The sequence below is a fragment of the Catharus ustulatus genome, chromosome 14, assembly GCF_009819885.2.
Source record: "Catharus ustulatus isolate bCatUst1 chromosome 14, bCatUst1.pri.v2, whole genome shotgun sequence".
Lineage (NCBI taxonomy): Eukaryota > Metazoa > Chordata > Aves > Passeriformes > Turdidae > Catharus > Catharus ustulatus.
The window spans coordinates 14,101,498-14,115,647 of NC_046234.1; the positions used below are offsets into that span (position 1 = coordinate 14,101,498).

The 14,150-nt window shown below is 40.4% G+C and overlaps 1 protein-coding gene across 6 annotated transcripts in view; it reads left to right on the forward strand.

Annotated features, from left to right (window-relative positions):
* The window catches only part of LOC117002799 (integrator complex subunit 6-like), a 39,402-nt gene extending 25,466 nt beyond the window's left edge, over positions 1-13,936 (forward strand). For 2 of the 6 annotated variants that reach the window (XM_033072234.2, XM_033072235.2), the window contains exon 11: positions 5,458-5,552. Coding sequence is in view for 2 of the 6 variants with exons in the window: in XM_033072232.2 (XP_032928123.1) it covers positions 5,458-5,552; positions 6,289-6,399; positions 8,059-8,274; positions 8,728-8,851; positions 9,415-9,557; positions 9,877-10,108; positions 10,739-11,131; positions 12,429-12,522; positions 12,926-13,025 (1,508 nt within the window). In the remaining 4 variants the exon portion in view is untranslated. Of the gene's footprint in view, positions 1-5,457; positions 5,553-6,288; positions 6,400-8,058; positions 8,275-8,727; positions 8,852-9,414; positions 9,558-9,876; positions 10,109-10,738; positions 11,132-12,428; positions 12,523-12,925 lie in introns of those variants that run through there. The other 4 variants (XR_004419407.1, XR_004419408.1, XM_033072232.2 and 1 more) reach the window with 4 other exon arrangements.
* The last annotated feature ends 214 nt before the right edge of the window (positions 13,937-14,150 follow it).

Sequence of the window (14,150 nt, forward strand, 5' to 3'; positions counted from 1 at the left end):
TTTTGCAGTTGCTCTTGTAGCAGCTTATTTTTTACAGGAAGATGAGATGCAGTGTTTGTCACGGGTGTTGGGAAGAGGGAATTCCCTAATGCAGTTCAGAGCAGTAAGAAGGAACTGAGCAGTGGAACAGTCTGCATTTCTTTCCTGCCCAAAGGACCAGGTTTTGCTTTTGTTTTTTTACTCCCACAATGAAATTACTTTCTAAGGAAAAGATGATATGAAGAGGTGCTGTGTGAGCAACTGCCACAGTAATTATGATTGGTAGGGATCTGGCATAAAGGTAATGGCAGACAGGAGTTTCCAGGGTGCTGCTAACCCTTTCAGTTGCAGATGCTGTAAGGCTTTTTTGTTCTAGTTTTTGTGTGTGTGTTTAGTGATGCAGAAGAACAGTGACCAAGAGAATTGAATCTTACTGTCTTTCACAGGATTTTTCTGTTCTTTTCTAAAAAGGAAAAAAAAATCAGAACACAATTCAGGAATGCTTTTTCATAATCCTGGTCATAACCAGAAAAGAAGAAACGTATGCTTGCTGATAATGTGTCTTTTATAGTTTTCTATGTAGCCTGATAATTGTCCAAAAGTGTGCAAGGAGGATGAGAGTTTTGGTGACTTTGTGGTTCCTGAAATACTGCAGCAGATCCACTAGCTGAAAAGCTATCACTGATCCTAAATTAACTTCCCTGTTCATTTTGATGTTGACATTTGCAGTTCTGCTGTATCTTCCCTGGCAGCTCTTGTCTTCCCCCTGCCTTTTTTTAAACAGGGGTGTAAAGCTCTTCCTTTTCTTTGAGGAAAGGCATTTTCCAGTGTGTGTAATGCTATTCTGCAGTTTACTCACCTGGTAATCCATTTCTTACGTTTCTGAAGGCTCTTCAAAGGAAACTGCAGAGCTCCCACATTGCCTGAGCTGTAAAGTGGATGTTTGCTTGAGGACATGAATCCCATGCATTCCATATTGTTCATACAAACACACACAGTGTTACCTTCAGATCTCCTTCCAGGACTTGGTTTATCCTTGGACTCTAAGGCATGGTAGAATTAGGTTCTGTGGAATGTACCTTCAACACAAAAATAGATCTGGGCCCTTTTCTACTTAGCAGTATGGAAAATGAGTGAGATGATAAGCAGCATACCTGGTAAATTATTTGTAGATGTTTTTAGCAATAGTGACTCTGTAGGTAGGTAGGAACTGTGTTTTTCTTCATACATGCTAATAGTGGATACTGATGGTTCAGCAGAGGACTGATTTGAGTGTGTAAAACCAATTTTTCGTTACTCTCACCCAGATTTAAATGGAAGTGTGAACTCCCAAGACCAGAAGTCTGCTCCGTTCAGCCACTATCTCCTATACTGGTGCATCAGTGTGGTTCTAGTGGCTCCTGCCCTACTGGTAGAATATTGTGTTGGAGGACTGGTTGGGACAGTACCATGGATAATCTATCTCTGTTCCTTCCAGTGACTTTCAAAGACAAAACCACTTTACAACTGTATATTTGTACTGTATTATCAAATGTGTTCAACCTTATAAACAGATAGTAAGATGCTTAAGGATTTTTTTTTTGCTTGCATTTTCGTTTTCCTCCTGCATTCCTGAGCAGGTAAAGTTTTACTTCTCTTTTTGAAAAACAGTGTAAGACAGCCCTAAAAACAGGTAAGATAGGTAGACATGAGGCAGTGATACTTGAGCAAACTGAAACAGATTGTAATGATTCCTGGCTGAAGGAGGTAAATTGTCCCACATCCTGTAGCTTTGGTGATTTTATGTCTTGGTTTTCGCAAGAGTGGATTTGGGAATGCTGTAGCTTCTCCTGTCTTTTGACTTACAGAGTTTGTATTCAGAAGCTTTGTAAGGAAAAGGAACCAATCAATAGAATTTGGTGAAACAGTGAAGCTGATGGACTTGTGTGTTAATGGGCTCATGCTCTGTGTTTGGTTGGCTGACAGAAACACTGGTCTCTGGTCCGTTTCCAGCAGTGATGGATAATGTGGGATGAGCAGCTCCAGTTTGCTTTCAGAAAGCCAGAGAGAAGTCCTGCCTAGCTTGGTGGTGGTTTGCTCCCAGAACTGAGGAGGTGGAGTGCAGTTCTTTGTGTTCAGTGGGAGGCTGCTGAAAGCAGAGCTTTTCACAGGTGGATGCTGATGTGCTTCAGTGCTGAATGCTTGGCCTGCAGATGATAGAAATTTCCTCTTGAAGGATTGTTGCAAAGCTGTTGTACTTGAGGTGCTGTTATGTTTAAAAACATCCAAGTTCATGAAGCAGAAATTTGAGGGGTTTTAGGGAGAGCTAAGTTAATAAGAGGTGTATTTCTAAATGCTTCTGCCTGAATTGTTTCCTTGGTTCCTTTGAGCTGCATGGGTGGGAGGGCAAGCACTGCTGGGCAGTAGGAGTGGCTGTTCACTGGGAGTGTCAGCAGAAGCTGCAGTGAAACAGCCATGCAGGAAATGCCTTGAGAAGGTGGTTAAATCCCTTTTTCTGTGGGTCTAAATATGCAACAGGATGAGCATTTAGAAAATGTCTGCCTGTGAAGAACTGCAGCATGGACAGTTTCCTTTGATGCTTTTGCAGGCTCTGTGAGGGAACCTGCAGGTGATGATTTTATATTTTGGAAACTAAGGGCTATGTTCTCACCAGTGTGAGTGCAGCATGCTGTAGCTCTGGGAGGGACAACCAAATACATTTTGATACCTTTTATATCAGTGGGGAAACAGTGACACAATGCCTTTCTTGGGTAATGATGGATCCTGTTTTTCATTGCAGTGCCTGATTTTTGGCTAGGGGGTTTATTTGCAGGGAAGCTTCCTGTTTTCTGTGAATGTAAAATCATTAATCTAATACCTAGAATAGAGGAGTGTCTCTGTTAGTGCATCATTAGGAGAATTCCAGGAGTCAAGAGGGAATGGTGGTGTCCTTGCTCAGGTGGAATTTAATGTGAGTGGTGATTTAAAAAAATAAGTTTTACTTTGGGTTATGTGGTGCATGAACTGTTGTAATTTAGGCTCCAACTGAACTACTTAAATTACCTGCTGACTCTCCTCTCTCTCATGCTCTTTTTTTAACTGTTAACTGATCTTAAAAGGTGCATCCAGCACCTTTCTATAGTACTGAGTGTTAAAAGTGTGTATTGTTGTCCTGTTTGTCACAATTTGGTTATTTTGTACATTAATCTGAAGTGGATAAAGACTTTACAATACAGGTTTCAGTTAACAGGTCTGTGTGGTTTTATCTGATCCCTTGAGTTGTTGCAGCTTGCAGCCTATTCCTGATGGTTTTTAATACCATGTTCCCAATGATAGTGCTTTTAACTCCCTTGGAGTTCAGAAGCAAAAAGAATTCTGCATTAAGTGGACTATACAGAAATTAGTATGTGCAAATAATTAGATAGTAGTAAAAACTAAATTATGTAAGGTTTTTTTTCAATACTTCTTGATTTTTATCTCTAGATGTTTGGGTTTTAATCTGTGAAGTACATAGTTAACTGGATTATTGTTAGTTTATCTGTATAAATCATATGTGCAGCCCAGGGCACAGGGAAAAAGTGCCTTTCAAGGGCCTGTGTTGCAATCTGCTGACAATGTGTGTCTCAAACTCTGGAGGTAGAGGCAGGTAAGATGCTGATGGTGAAGTTCTCTTTGAAACTTGGGGCTGTGTTTACCACCCTTTTGAGAGGGTGGCAGTTCCTGCAGTGAGTTTGTGCTGTGGGGAAACACTGATTTTAAAAAGCTGAAGCTCTGCATAGGTTTGAGAATTTTTCCTAGGATAGCAGAGATCAGGGAGATGCCTTTTCATTTGATGTCTGGGAGTAGAGCTGTGGTGTGGATTGGGACCCCAGCTGGCTGAGCTGAGAGTGGCTGTGCCATGTCACAGTGCCTGTGTGCTCTCACTGGTACAGCCTCACAGTGCAGCAGGTGAGACATTAATCAGGTGCTGATAGGGGTTTAAGGGGTAAGCTGTGCTCAACCAACTCATAGACTTCTTTACAAAATATTAGGATATACTATAATACTGAATATATTGCTTTTTAAGTTGTTTTTTGTTTTGTTTTTATGTTGAATTTTGAGAAGAGTGTAGTTTAACTTGCATTTTGCTGCAAAAAGGTAATAGGTCTGTGAGATAAGAATGGATGTTATTTTATATTTGCCATATGCCATGATATTGTCCTAGGATTTTTTGGATTAATAGTGCTAAGCTTGAAGTATATTGAGATTTTAAATTGAATTTTAATTTGTCCTCTCCAACTCCAGCCCACTTTCTTCAGGCCAGGGAAGAGAAGAAGTAGCATCTGTAGTATGGTTTTTATATGTAATCTGGAATTCATTTAGATTGGAGAATACCTGTAATTGAGTGTGGTTTGTCTATGAGAACTTGGGAAATAGTATCATAACATCTGTTCAATTTGTGCAGAGTACTATGCAAGTCAAATTTTCTTCTCCAAATATGTCTTCCTGAAAACTCAGCGTGGAAAAAACCAATTTCCTTGCTGCATCTGTCTTTTGCACATCCTCTTCTGTGCATCTTTGTCTCCTGCAGTTAATTTTTGGACATCCCTTTCTCCAGACCTGCATATCCTTCCGTTAGCCTCAGTTTGCCAGCATGCTACTATCCTGCTAAGAACCACCTTTATTTCAGTGGATAATTCATAATTGCAAATGGTAAATTGCAGGATGCTGTGTTGGGTGTAGAGACCACAGTTCCATAGTGTGCACAGCAAATAGGCTTCACCTCAGCCATTCCTAAACAGCCAGGTGCACACCTGGAGTGAGCAAGGTGCTTCTAAAACAGTACCCAAAGGAAGGAAACGTCTGGTTGCCCCTCTTTTAAAGCACAACAGGTTTTTAGCTGATTTCTGTCTCTTGTCTATACCTATGGGAGACTTTGCTGCACTGGCATGAGGCAGGTGGTGTGGCTGGAGGTAACCCCTTGTGTGCCAGGTGCAGCTGCTGCTGGTGGCAGCAGTTCCAGCAAAGCTGACCAGAAGGATTCCTTGATTGGACTTTTTTGATTCTTTCCCTTTGATGCCAAAGAATATTTTTACTGGAGACCAGAATTCATCATACAGGTTGAACAGAAGAAAGCTGGTTTGAAAATGAAAATTGAACCAAATTAATGTTGTTTGATTTAATCAGATACAGGGACTCCCTGATGTGCAAGAGAGAGGCAAGGGAGGTGAAACTCTTTAACAGGTGGATCTTCCATGCTGCTGGTAGTTGTGTGCAGTGTTTAAGTCTGGTGTACCTTTTAAGTTTGCTTGTAATGGGAACTTGCTCTGGATTGCCTACTACAGCTAGGACTGGGGATTCCCAATCCTTCACACCTCAGGTTAAGAGCAGGTTTTGGGGGGAAGCCCCATTGGGAGATGGGTGAGGGGAGAAAACGGGGGGAAACCTGGCACGAAGGATTTCAGACAAAGTTCTGGGACTGTATAAATGACACCTTCTTTTGTTGTTTTCCTCTTGCAGATGACTTGTTTAAGGTTCACAAACTTAAGCCAAATCTGAAGTGGCGACAGGCTTTTGACAACTACTTAAAAACAATGCCTCCTTACTACTTACTGGTATGTTCCTCTTCTCATCTCATCCTCCGGGGTATAATGGCTGGTGTGACCAGAGTCCTTTGCATCATACCTCTTCCTAGTAAATTTTTTTTTACATAATTATGATGGCATTTTAGCTAGTTAACATTCTGCCTTTCAGAGGTATGTAGATTAGAGCAAACATTTTTAAGAATTTTAATAATTTGGTAGAAATTAAATTGAAAGATAGTGTTTAGTAAATGTGTTTTCTAATCATTAAATGTTACATTATTTTGATCAAAAGTACTTCAGAACATCCAGAGAAGCCAAATTTGGCATTATTTTTGTAACTGGATAAGGAAAATGCAGATTAGATTTTTGTTAATGTGGGTGAAGTGCTAGAACTTGGGAAGCTGCTACTGCCTGGGCCAAATGAAGGGTGGAGGGAGGCACTGTGTCACCTTTTACGTGTAGCTTGGACAATGCACCTCAATATGGACTTGCATCATCCCGGCTATTCTGGACCTGAGCCTTTGAGTGGAAATTGCCAGTGGCACCACGCTGTGTGGTGTCTTGGTGATGTGGCATAATGTCCATTGTGAGCTAGTTAGACACCAAACTCATGTCACATGTTATCTGAATAGGCTTGAATTTTAGTGGCCAAAAGTGGAAAAGCTAGAGCACTCTTCTATGTGCCTTAGCTTCCTATAATTGAGCTTATAAATTTCTTTTTTAAATACTTATTCTCTTACTATTGTGTATTTTGTTTTCCTTATAGCCATTAAAGAAAGCCCTAAGGATGATGGGAGCTCCAAATCTGATATCAGATAATTTAGATTGTGGACTTAGTTACAGTGTTATCTCTTACCTTAAAAAACTCAGCCAACAGGTAGTATTGATGAAACCTTTGCAATTAGAAGTGCGTTGATTATTTAGTTTGTGGTAATCTCATTATAAAGCAGTTAATCCCTGTGGGAGTTCATATGGGTGTGCAGCATATATTGTAATTGAAGATTGGTGAGCATTTCCACTGCAAATATGGATGAATCCAGTATGGTTCTGCAGCCAGTGATTGTGCCTTCTGTAAGTGGTGGAGAGGAATGCAAATGAAATATCTTTATATCTGCTAGACTTTAAACTCCAAAGATAATCACTAATTGGTTTTATGGCTGCTCTTGCCATTGTTCTTCACAGCTGAAGTCAGAGGCTTGATTTCAGTCTCATGTTTATTACCATGTGTCCCTTGGCAATGTGTATTTTCTAAAAAAAAAAAAAAAAAAAAAAAAAAAAAAATTGTGCTCTTGTCCATGGGGAGTAAAATCACAGTTCAAGCTTTCTGAGCTTCCTGTTTCCTTCAGGTCAAAGTCTTTCTATGTGTTAAATGTGACCTTGTGGGAAATAGTCCTATGTATCTTTTTACTAAGACTTCCATTCCAGGTGTAAGGGCCTGGAAGTTCTTCCTCCTTAGCATGAGGGGCTCTTAAAACAGCAGTTCAATATCTAGAAGGTAGTGGGGAAGCAGTGCAACCTTTAAAATGACAAAGAAAAAATCCTCCACCTTAAAGAATGCACAAAATACATCCCAGAGCCTCTGAATCACTGAGAATCTACTAGACATAAAACTTGCTGTGGTATTTTGGTGATCTAATGATATGCAAATTCATATGATTTATCTGCACTGTGGAGTTGGACTGACTGGAGATGGCTGCTGTGGCTCTCACAGACGTTCTCAGCACATGGAACAGTTTGAATGTGTGGAATGCATTATAAACTCCTCTATAGGCACAGGCAATTCCAGAATTCTGCTGTGCTCCTGCTGTCCTTAAATTCAGTTTCCCACAGATAATGAAGCAAACTCTGCAGAGGAGGAGATCTGGGGGAAGTGGCTTGCAATCACAGTGGGTCTTGGGGTTTTGGTTGGTTGGGTGTTTGTTTTTGTTTTTTTTTCTTTGGAGGTATTGCTAGTGGGTAAAAAAAACCTTAACTTGGAATACACTTAGAGCTTAATACAGTAAAATTCTCTGTAGCTGTGATAAGAAATCTGTTCTAATTGGAGATGTGATACGTTTTTAGAAATGTACTCACAAACCAGATTTCTTTTGCAACTTTTCTCTCTTATATTGATACAAACATAGAGGGCAAACCTTAGTTCATAGGTTGCTTCAAAAATGAACTGAATAATAGTATTGTTTTAGATGCAACTTTATTGTAACCTGAGGCATTCTACCTTCCATTTTGTTTTTTCTTTCCCTTTAAAAATGGTTCTTCAGGGACACAAGAGAGTCACAGAGTTGCAGCAAAATGAGGGATAATCACAGACCTCCTACTGACACATAAATTTAGATTCACTGGCTAAATATTTTTCCATATGCTAGCACATTAGGATTTCTTTATGCTTGAGATCTAATCTATGTAATCCAATATATCCCTGGGTAGGTAGTAGGGAACTAAATTTGTAGTTTTATTCTGCTAATGTACTGTGTGTTTTTTGTATTGGAGACGTGCAATGCCTGCTGATTCTTTAACTCACGGTATGATTCCATTTTAGACAAAAATAGAATCGGAACGGATGATAGGTTCAGTGGGTAAGAAAGTTCCACAAGAAACTGGAATAAAAGTGAAAAATCACTCCAGTGGCCTCTCCTTGGTACACAGTAGGGATTTTAAACAACTGCTGCAAGGGATCACTGGGGAATCTCCTCTGAGACTGTCGGAAATGAATGTTAAAGAATTTGCTGGATTCCAGATAGGACTTTTAAACAAGGTAAACAGCCCTGTGATCTTGCATGATTAAGCAGTTATTCTTATCTGTTTTAAATGGGTAACTTTTATGGGGTTAATGTAGAAGGAAGTACCTTTGCTGAACTGTGATGAGTACAGCATACACATAGAGAGAGATGGGTAAATGCAGTTTTTTTGCACTTGATTTTGAAAACCCCATGGTAGTAAATGAAAATTACTGTGTTCTAAGTGCCAATCTCTGCAAAAGACAGCTATTGTTGTTCATCCATGAATTAATGTGCTTACTCTTAATGGAGCTGAAAGCACTAATGCTGAATAAGGTCATGTTGGAAAGACACTCACTGAGCTGCTTGTAGCCAGTTATGAAACTCTAAAGTTAAGAATATTTTTAAAAAGTTAATGTCATTACAGTTCATAGTGGGTGCATGAGAACTGATGAATTAACTGAAAGTTACTTCTTTTGTTACAAAATTAGGATTTGAAGCCACAGGCATTCAGAAATGCCTATGATATTCCTCGTCGCAGTCTTCTAGACCAGCTAACTCGAATGAGAACCAATCTTCTGAAAACACACAGGCTTATCTTGGGGCAGGATGAAGGTAAGGAGTCACAGTTCTTCATTAACAGTTTGAAGAGAATACAGCTATTTTTGTTATTTCCTTAAGGTAGTGTTTTTTGTCTCTGGTGTGGGAGCAGAAGTGGGCATTGCATGTCTTGCTGAGTCAGACAATGTCCTTTTCTTGACTCTGGAGGGGAAGGAAGGAAATCTTTGCCTTCTGTCAAGCAAGATGTCATGCTTGCTTTGAAATTTAAAAATAAGTTTTATGGGAGAGCTTTCACATTCACCAGGGTTCAGTAGATATGTGTTATAAAGTGATGGGGGCTTAAGTCAGAGAGGAGCTTTCTTGGTTTTTTTGTGAGGTGCTGGTGGTCTAAAGATGCGGTTGTTGTCATAGAAATTAAACTTGCTTATTTTTTATTTTTCTACCAATTAAGCTCAGCTCTTGCCAGGCTTATTTCCACAATTGTAGTCTTCAACTCATCCTCTGTAGTCAAAAGAAATAATCAGTTCTATTTCTTAAATGCTAACACTTGAAATTGAGGTGTGAAGTTTCTATCACCTTAATTTTAAGACTAAATTAAGATCTCTTTTCTGTTGCAGACTGCCTTCACAGTGTTCCTGTTGCTCAGATGGGAAATTACCAGGAATACCTGAAAATGATGCCTTCACCTCTTCGGGAAATTGACCCAGATCAACCAAAAAGACTCCATACGTTTGGCAATCCATTTAAACAGGACAAGAAGGTAGGAGGGGCCTTGCTGCCTGCTGTGCCTTTATATTTAACGCAACTTGAAATCATTTATGAGTAGAATTTCTCCCCCACAACTACAATATATTGCTAACCTGTGCAGCCTGTGGAAAGGAGGGATGTTTCCCATGTGGTCCAAGAGGAATTATATGGAATTGTGCTGGTTCTCTCTGGTTACATTGGGTACCTCTGTTCTGAGAGCTGTCAAGTGTTTGAAAACCACTTGAGCCTGAAGACAGAGGCACTCAACTCATCAGTGGATTGGTGAAACAGTTGCTGTTTTGTACTGCTACTGAAATTTATTTTTTTTTCAGGGTATGATGATAGATGAAGCTGATGAGTTTGTGGCTGGGCCCCAGAACAAGATCAAGCGTCCCGGGGAGCCCAACACGCCGGCGTCGCTGAAGCGGCGGCGCAGCATGTCCCCCCTGCTGCGGCGCCCGCAGTCACCGCCCGTCGTCACCAACCACGTGGGTGGCAAGGGGCCACCTGCTGCTCCTGGCTCGCCCTCCTCCCTGAGCCTCAAGGGTGTCCCAGCAAATAAAGGTACACTGAGCTGTGGTACAGCAGCTCGGGTGGATCTGGGGAGGAAGGGAAAAGGTTCTGCCAGCGCGTCTGTGCTTCGCTGTTACGTAGGAGTGGGTTTCTTTTGTTGGCCTAGATAAACAGGTTGCTGCTACAGCTAATGAAATCTGAAACTTTAAAAAAAATGTTTGGAGGTAGAAAGGATCTCAGATCAGGTTTAGAAGGTATCTCAGATCTGCTTTTAGTTTTTCTTCGTGTATTCTGTGGCGAAGAAGGAAAGTTAAAATTACAGTTGTTTCGTTTCCCACAAATAGGAATTTTCATATCCACTTACTGCAGCAAATGGAGTTAGAAGGAAACTCCATTAGCTGTGTTTGGGGAAGAGAGGGAAGACATGAGTTTACATAGGAGTCATGACATTGCACTAGGAATACAGAACATGGTGACTCCTCAACAGTGATAGGAGATGTAACAGTCCAAAGAGGAATTATCCCTAGGTCACATCCACAGTTGAATAAAAGTATTGGTGTGTTGTCCAGCACTGTCACATTGTACCCAGCACTTCAGACAGAAAGGATGCACAACTACTTCTGTTTGGTTCTTTTGATGCTGCACTTACACACCAGTAAGATACATATTTTTCACTTGTAGAAACCAATAACAGTGTTGTCCAAGATGGCAATGGAGAGAAGAAAGCAGAAAATTGTCAGTCAATGGAGAAGCAAATTGATGGCTTACCTGTGCAAATGGCTCCTGTGGTTCCAGCTGCTGTGGGAGAGGATGAGATGTTACCCAACGACTTAGACTCCTTGCCTGTTGAATTCAATTGTTTAAGTGAAGATGGATTGGATCACAAACCTGGTACCAATGCACTTGTTCGAGGGCCTCTGAATTACAGTGTGAGTGGAGATGACCAAAAGCGGGCCATGGAGTCTACTTCTGAATCTGTGCCAAATTCCTTTAAAATAACACCTACCATGTTGGAGGGAAGCAATGCTGACATCAAAATTAAAGTGATGAAAGAAGTTCGCAAACCTGGAAGAAGTAAGTTGTTTGGGTTTCTTTGTTTCAGTAGTATGTATTATATGTGGTGTGAGAGAAGACTTTCCCTGGAAGGAGGGAGCTATTTTCAGTATACACACAACTTCAGGTTCAGATTAATTTCTGATTGCTCATGAATGGGCAATGGAGGGGCAAAAAAGGAGGAAGTGCTGGGCAGGTGAGTTGAAGTTTGGACTTGGGCTTGGGGGTTGAATGCCAAGTCACCCTGTTTGCCCTCAAAGACAGGTTAACTGTTGTAAGAGGTGCCCTGTGAAAGCAGACCTTTCAGAGGTTTTGGTTTTGTTACCAGTGATCTAATGAGACTGAATGCTCTGTGTCCATCAGAATTCCCTTTTCAGGGTGAAGGCATATCTCTGTAAGGGTGCATCTTGGAATATGCTTGAAAGGGAATAGTAACAGTTTTTAGCAGAGTGATTTTTTAAATTATTTTTATTTTATTTTTTTGGAACTAAAGAGTGATGAAACGCAAAGAGTTACAGACTTAAAAACTGAAGACTAAAAGTTACATCCTGCAAAGTGGGCTCATCCAATTTTATACCAAATTCATGCCTAGCAAATGGTGATGTGGAGTAAAACTGTGTTCAGTGTGAGTCACCTGTCTTGCTGCAGAATTCAAGCAGTCATAAAAGAAAGAAACTAAAATATAATGGCTTGAATATGTACATCTATTCAGAGGTCTGATCATTTATGCTCCCTCTGCCTATTGCATCGTTCTGAGCAGACCCTTGGTCACAGCACCATGAATGTATTCATCCTGGGGTCAGTTATGGGAAATAGTGAAACAATGCTCGTTTTAAATCTGTTTCCAATTTAATATGTCCAGTTTATTCTTTTGCAGTGGACATATTTACCTTGTACAAATGGCTCACCAAGGGTTGATAATTTGTCTTTCTAGAGATCTAATGGCAGCCTCTGCCCCCAGAAATGATGGCTTCAGGCCAGATCAGGGTTTGGTGGCCCTGTGCATGTGAACTGTGATCATGGAAATGGGAGGCATTTTCTGAGGTTGAATGTTCCTAGCTGCTGCTCTTTAAAAGAGAACCTTAATATTTGGTTCCACATTTGAATTCTCAGATCATCAGTATTACTTCAAATCATTCTATCACTTGTGTTCTGCTCTTAAAGCCAATACAGGTGTTTTTCTTCCCTTATGTGTTTTATTTTACAGAAATACATGAAACTGGGCTTTGTTTTTCCATTTTGGCTCTTGAGTTTTTCTGAAATTGCATCTGCAACAGTCACTTTTAATACATGGTTGAATTTTTATCTCTTTTTTTAGATTACGAAAAAATATTTTCTCTTCTTGAGGAGGTGCAAGGACCTATGGAAATTCAGAAGTATTTCATTGAATTTGCTATCAAGGAAGCAGCAAGGTTTGTACAGATAGAAATGACTCAGAGTCATAAATTAAATATTAATTTAGATCATGGTAGTACATAATAAACTTTATCAGTGCTAGTATTTTTATTTTCTGGTTTGACATATTTAAATTACAATTTAGTGGTCAAACTACCATTACATTTTTATGTAGAAATGGTCTTTACATGAAGTTTAAGTATGAATTAGAGAGATAACAGGTTGTTATTGAAGACCAACTCAAAATATGAGGGGTTTGGGGAGGGGCAGATGTATTAAATTAAATTTTCTAGCCATTTTAATGCCAGAAATAAAGCAAGCTCTTCCCTACTGGAAACAGAGAGCCTCTGGTAATACAGTTTGTCATGGCTGAATATTCTTGGAAGAAGAAATTTATATTGCTCTCCTTCTCTTCTGCAGGTTTAAAAAACGGGTCTTAATACAACACTTAGAGAGAATACTAGAGGAACTAGATTTCACCAGCCCACCCAACAGAGTTAATCACGTCAACAGTAGATAATAATGTACCAGCCAGACGAATGCGGACCAGGAACCAGTTTGCTGTGCCACAGAAGAGTGGAAGAGGACGTAGCTGCTGCCCTCACCATCTCGGCAGTCAAGTGATTTTACTGTCACAGTCTGAGAAGAAGCAGTGGAGCTTTAACTTTAAGAGCCTGATTCGGCAGAAGCTGGGCTATAACCTTAAGGATTTGCTATGAAAGGTGTGGCTTTTTCCTGTGGAGGGTGCTCTTTGCTCAACAGGCGGAAGAAAATAAGCATTGCTGCCCCTCCTGCAGGTGATGAGAATTTACTCATTTGAACGCTGTCATTAGACATTTACGTGCTATAGGCAGCAGGTTGCACTAAAATGGGGCACTGTCAAATGCACACACTGTCTGCATCGTGGAGAGAGCCCGTGTGTTCCCAAAAAAAACCCTCCCAGAAACACCTGCACTGGTAAAATTGCATGTTGCCACCACAGAGACAAGGGTCTTGTTCCCAAGAACTGCTAGCCATGCCTTTAAACTTGAGATTCAGTGTAGATTGAGAGTAAAGAAACTGCTATTGTGTTAATGAAAGCTAAAGACAGCCCTGTGACTGTTACCACCTGATGGTCACTAAACAATCTACCTCAGACTCTCTTCTGTTTTGTCTGCAGACATTATGAAAGTGCACCTGAGGCTTCCCAGGTCCCCGACTTCAGTTCTCTTTCATCCTGTGAGGAGGACGGAGATTCTTCAGGTGGCCTTGGCACACGCTGTGCTTTGGAAGCACTAAAAGGAAACGCTTTTAAAAACGTGTATTTTAATGTTCATACAAAAGAGATTATTTTGAACAGTATTGTTACCAGATCACTAATTTGATATTTTAACTGTATAAATTTTTTGGAACATATGTATATATAAAATAAACCATTTTATTAATTTTTAAGAAGTGCTAATCTGAGGAGTCTGTAGCGGGCAGCACTGAGTTCCTCCAGTTGTCTGTTACCAGCAGACTGAGGATATTTTTGTAAAACCAGCTGAACCTGGTGTTTCACATTCTCAAACACAGCTTGTGGTGTTAGCTGCAGAATGTGTTTGTACCCTGGAGCACTTACCCAGGTGTCATTCAGCTTGGCCTCTGGGGTGCACATTTTTACTCA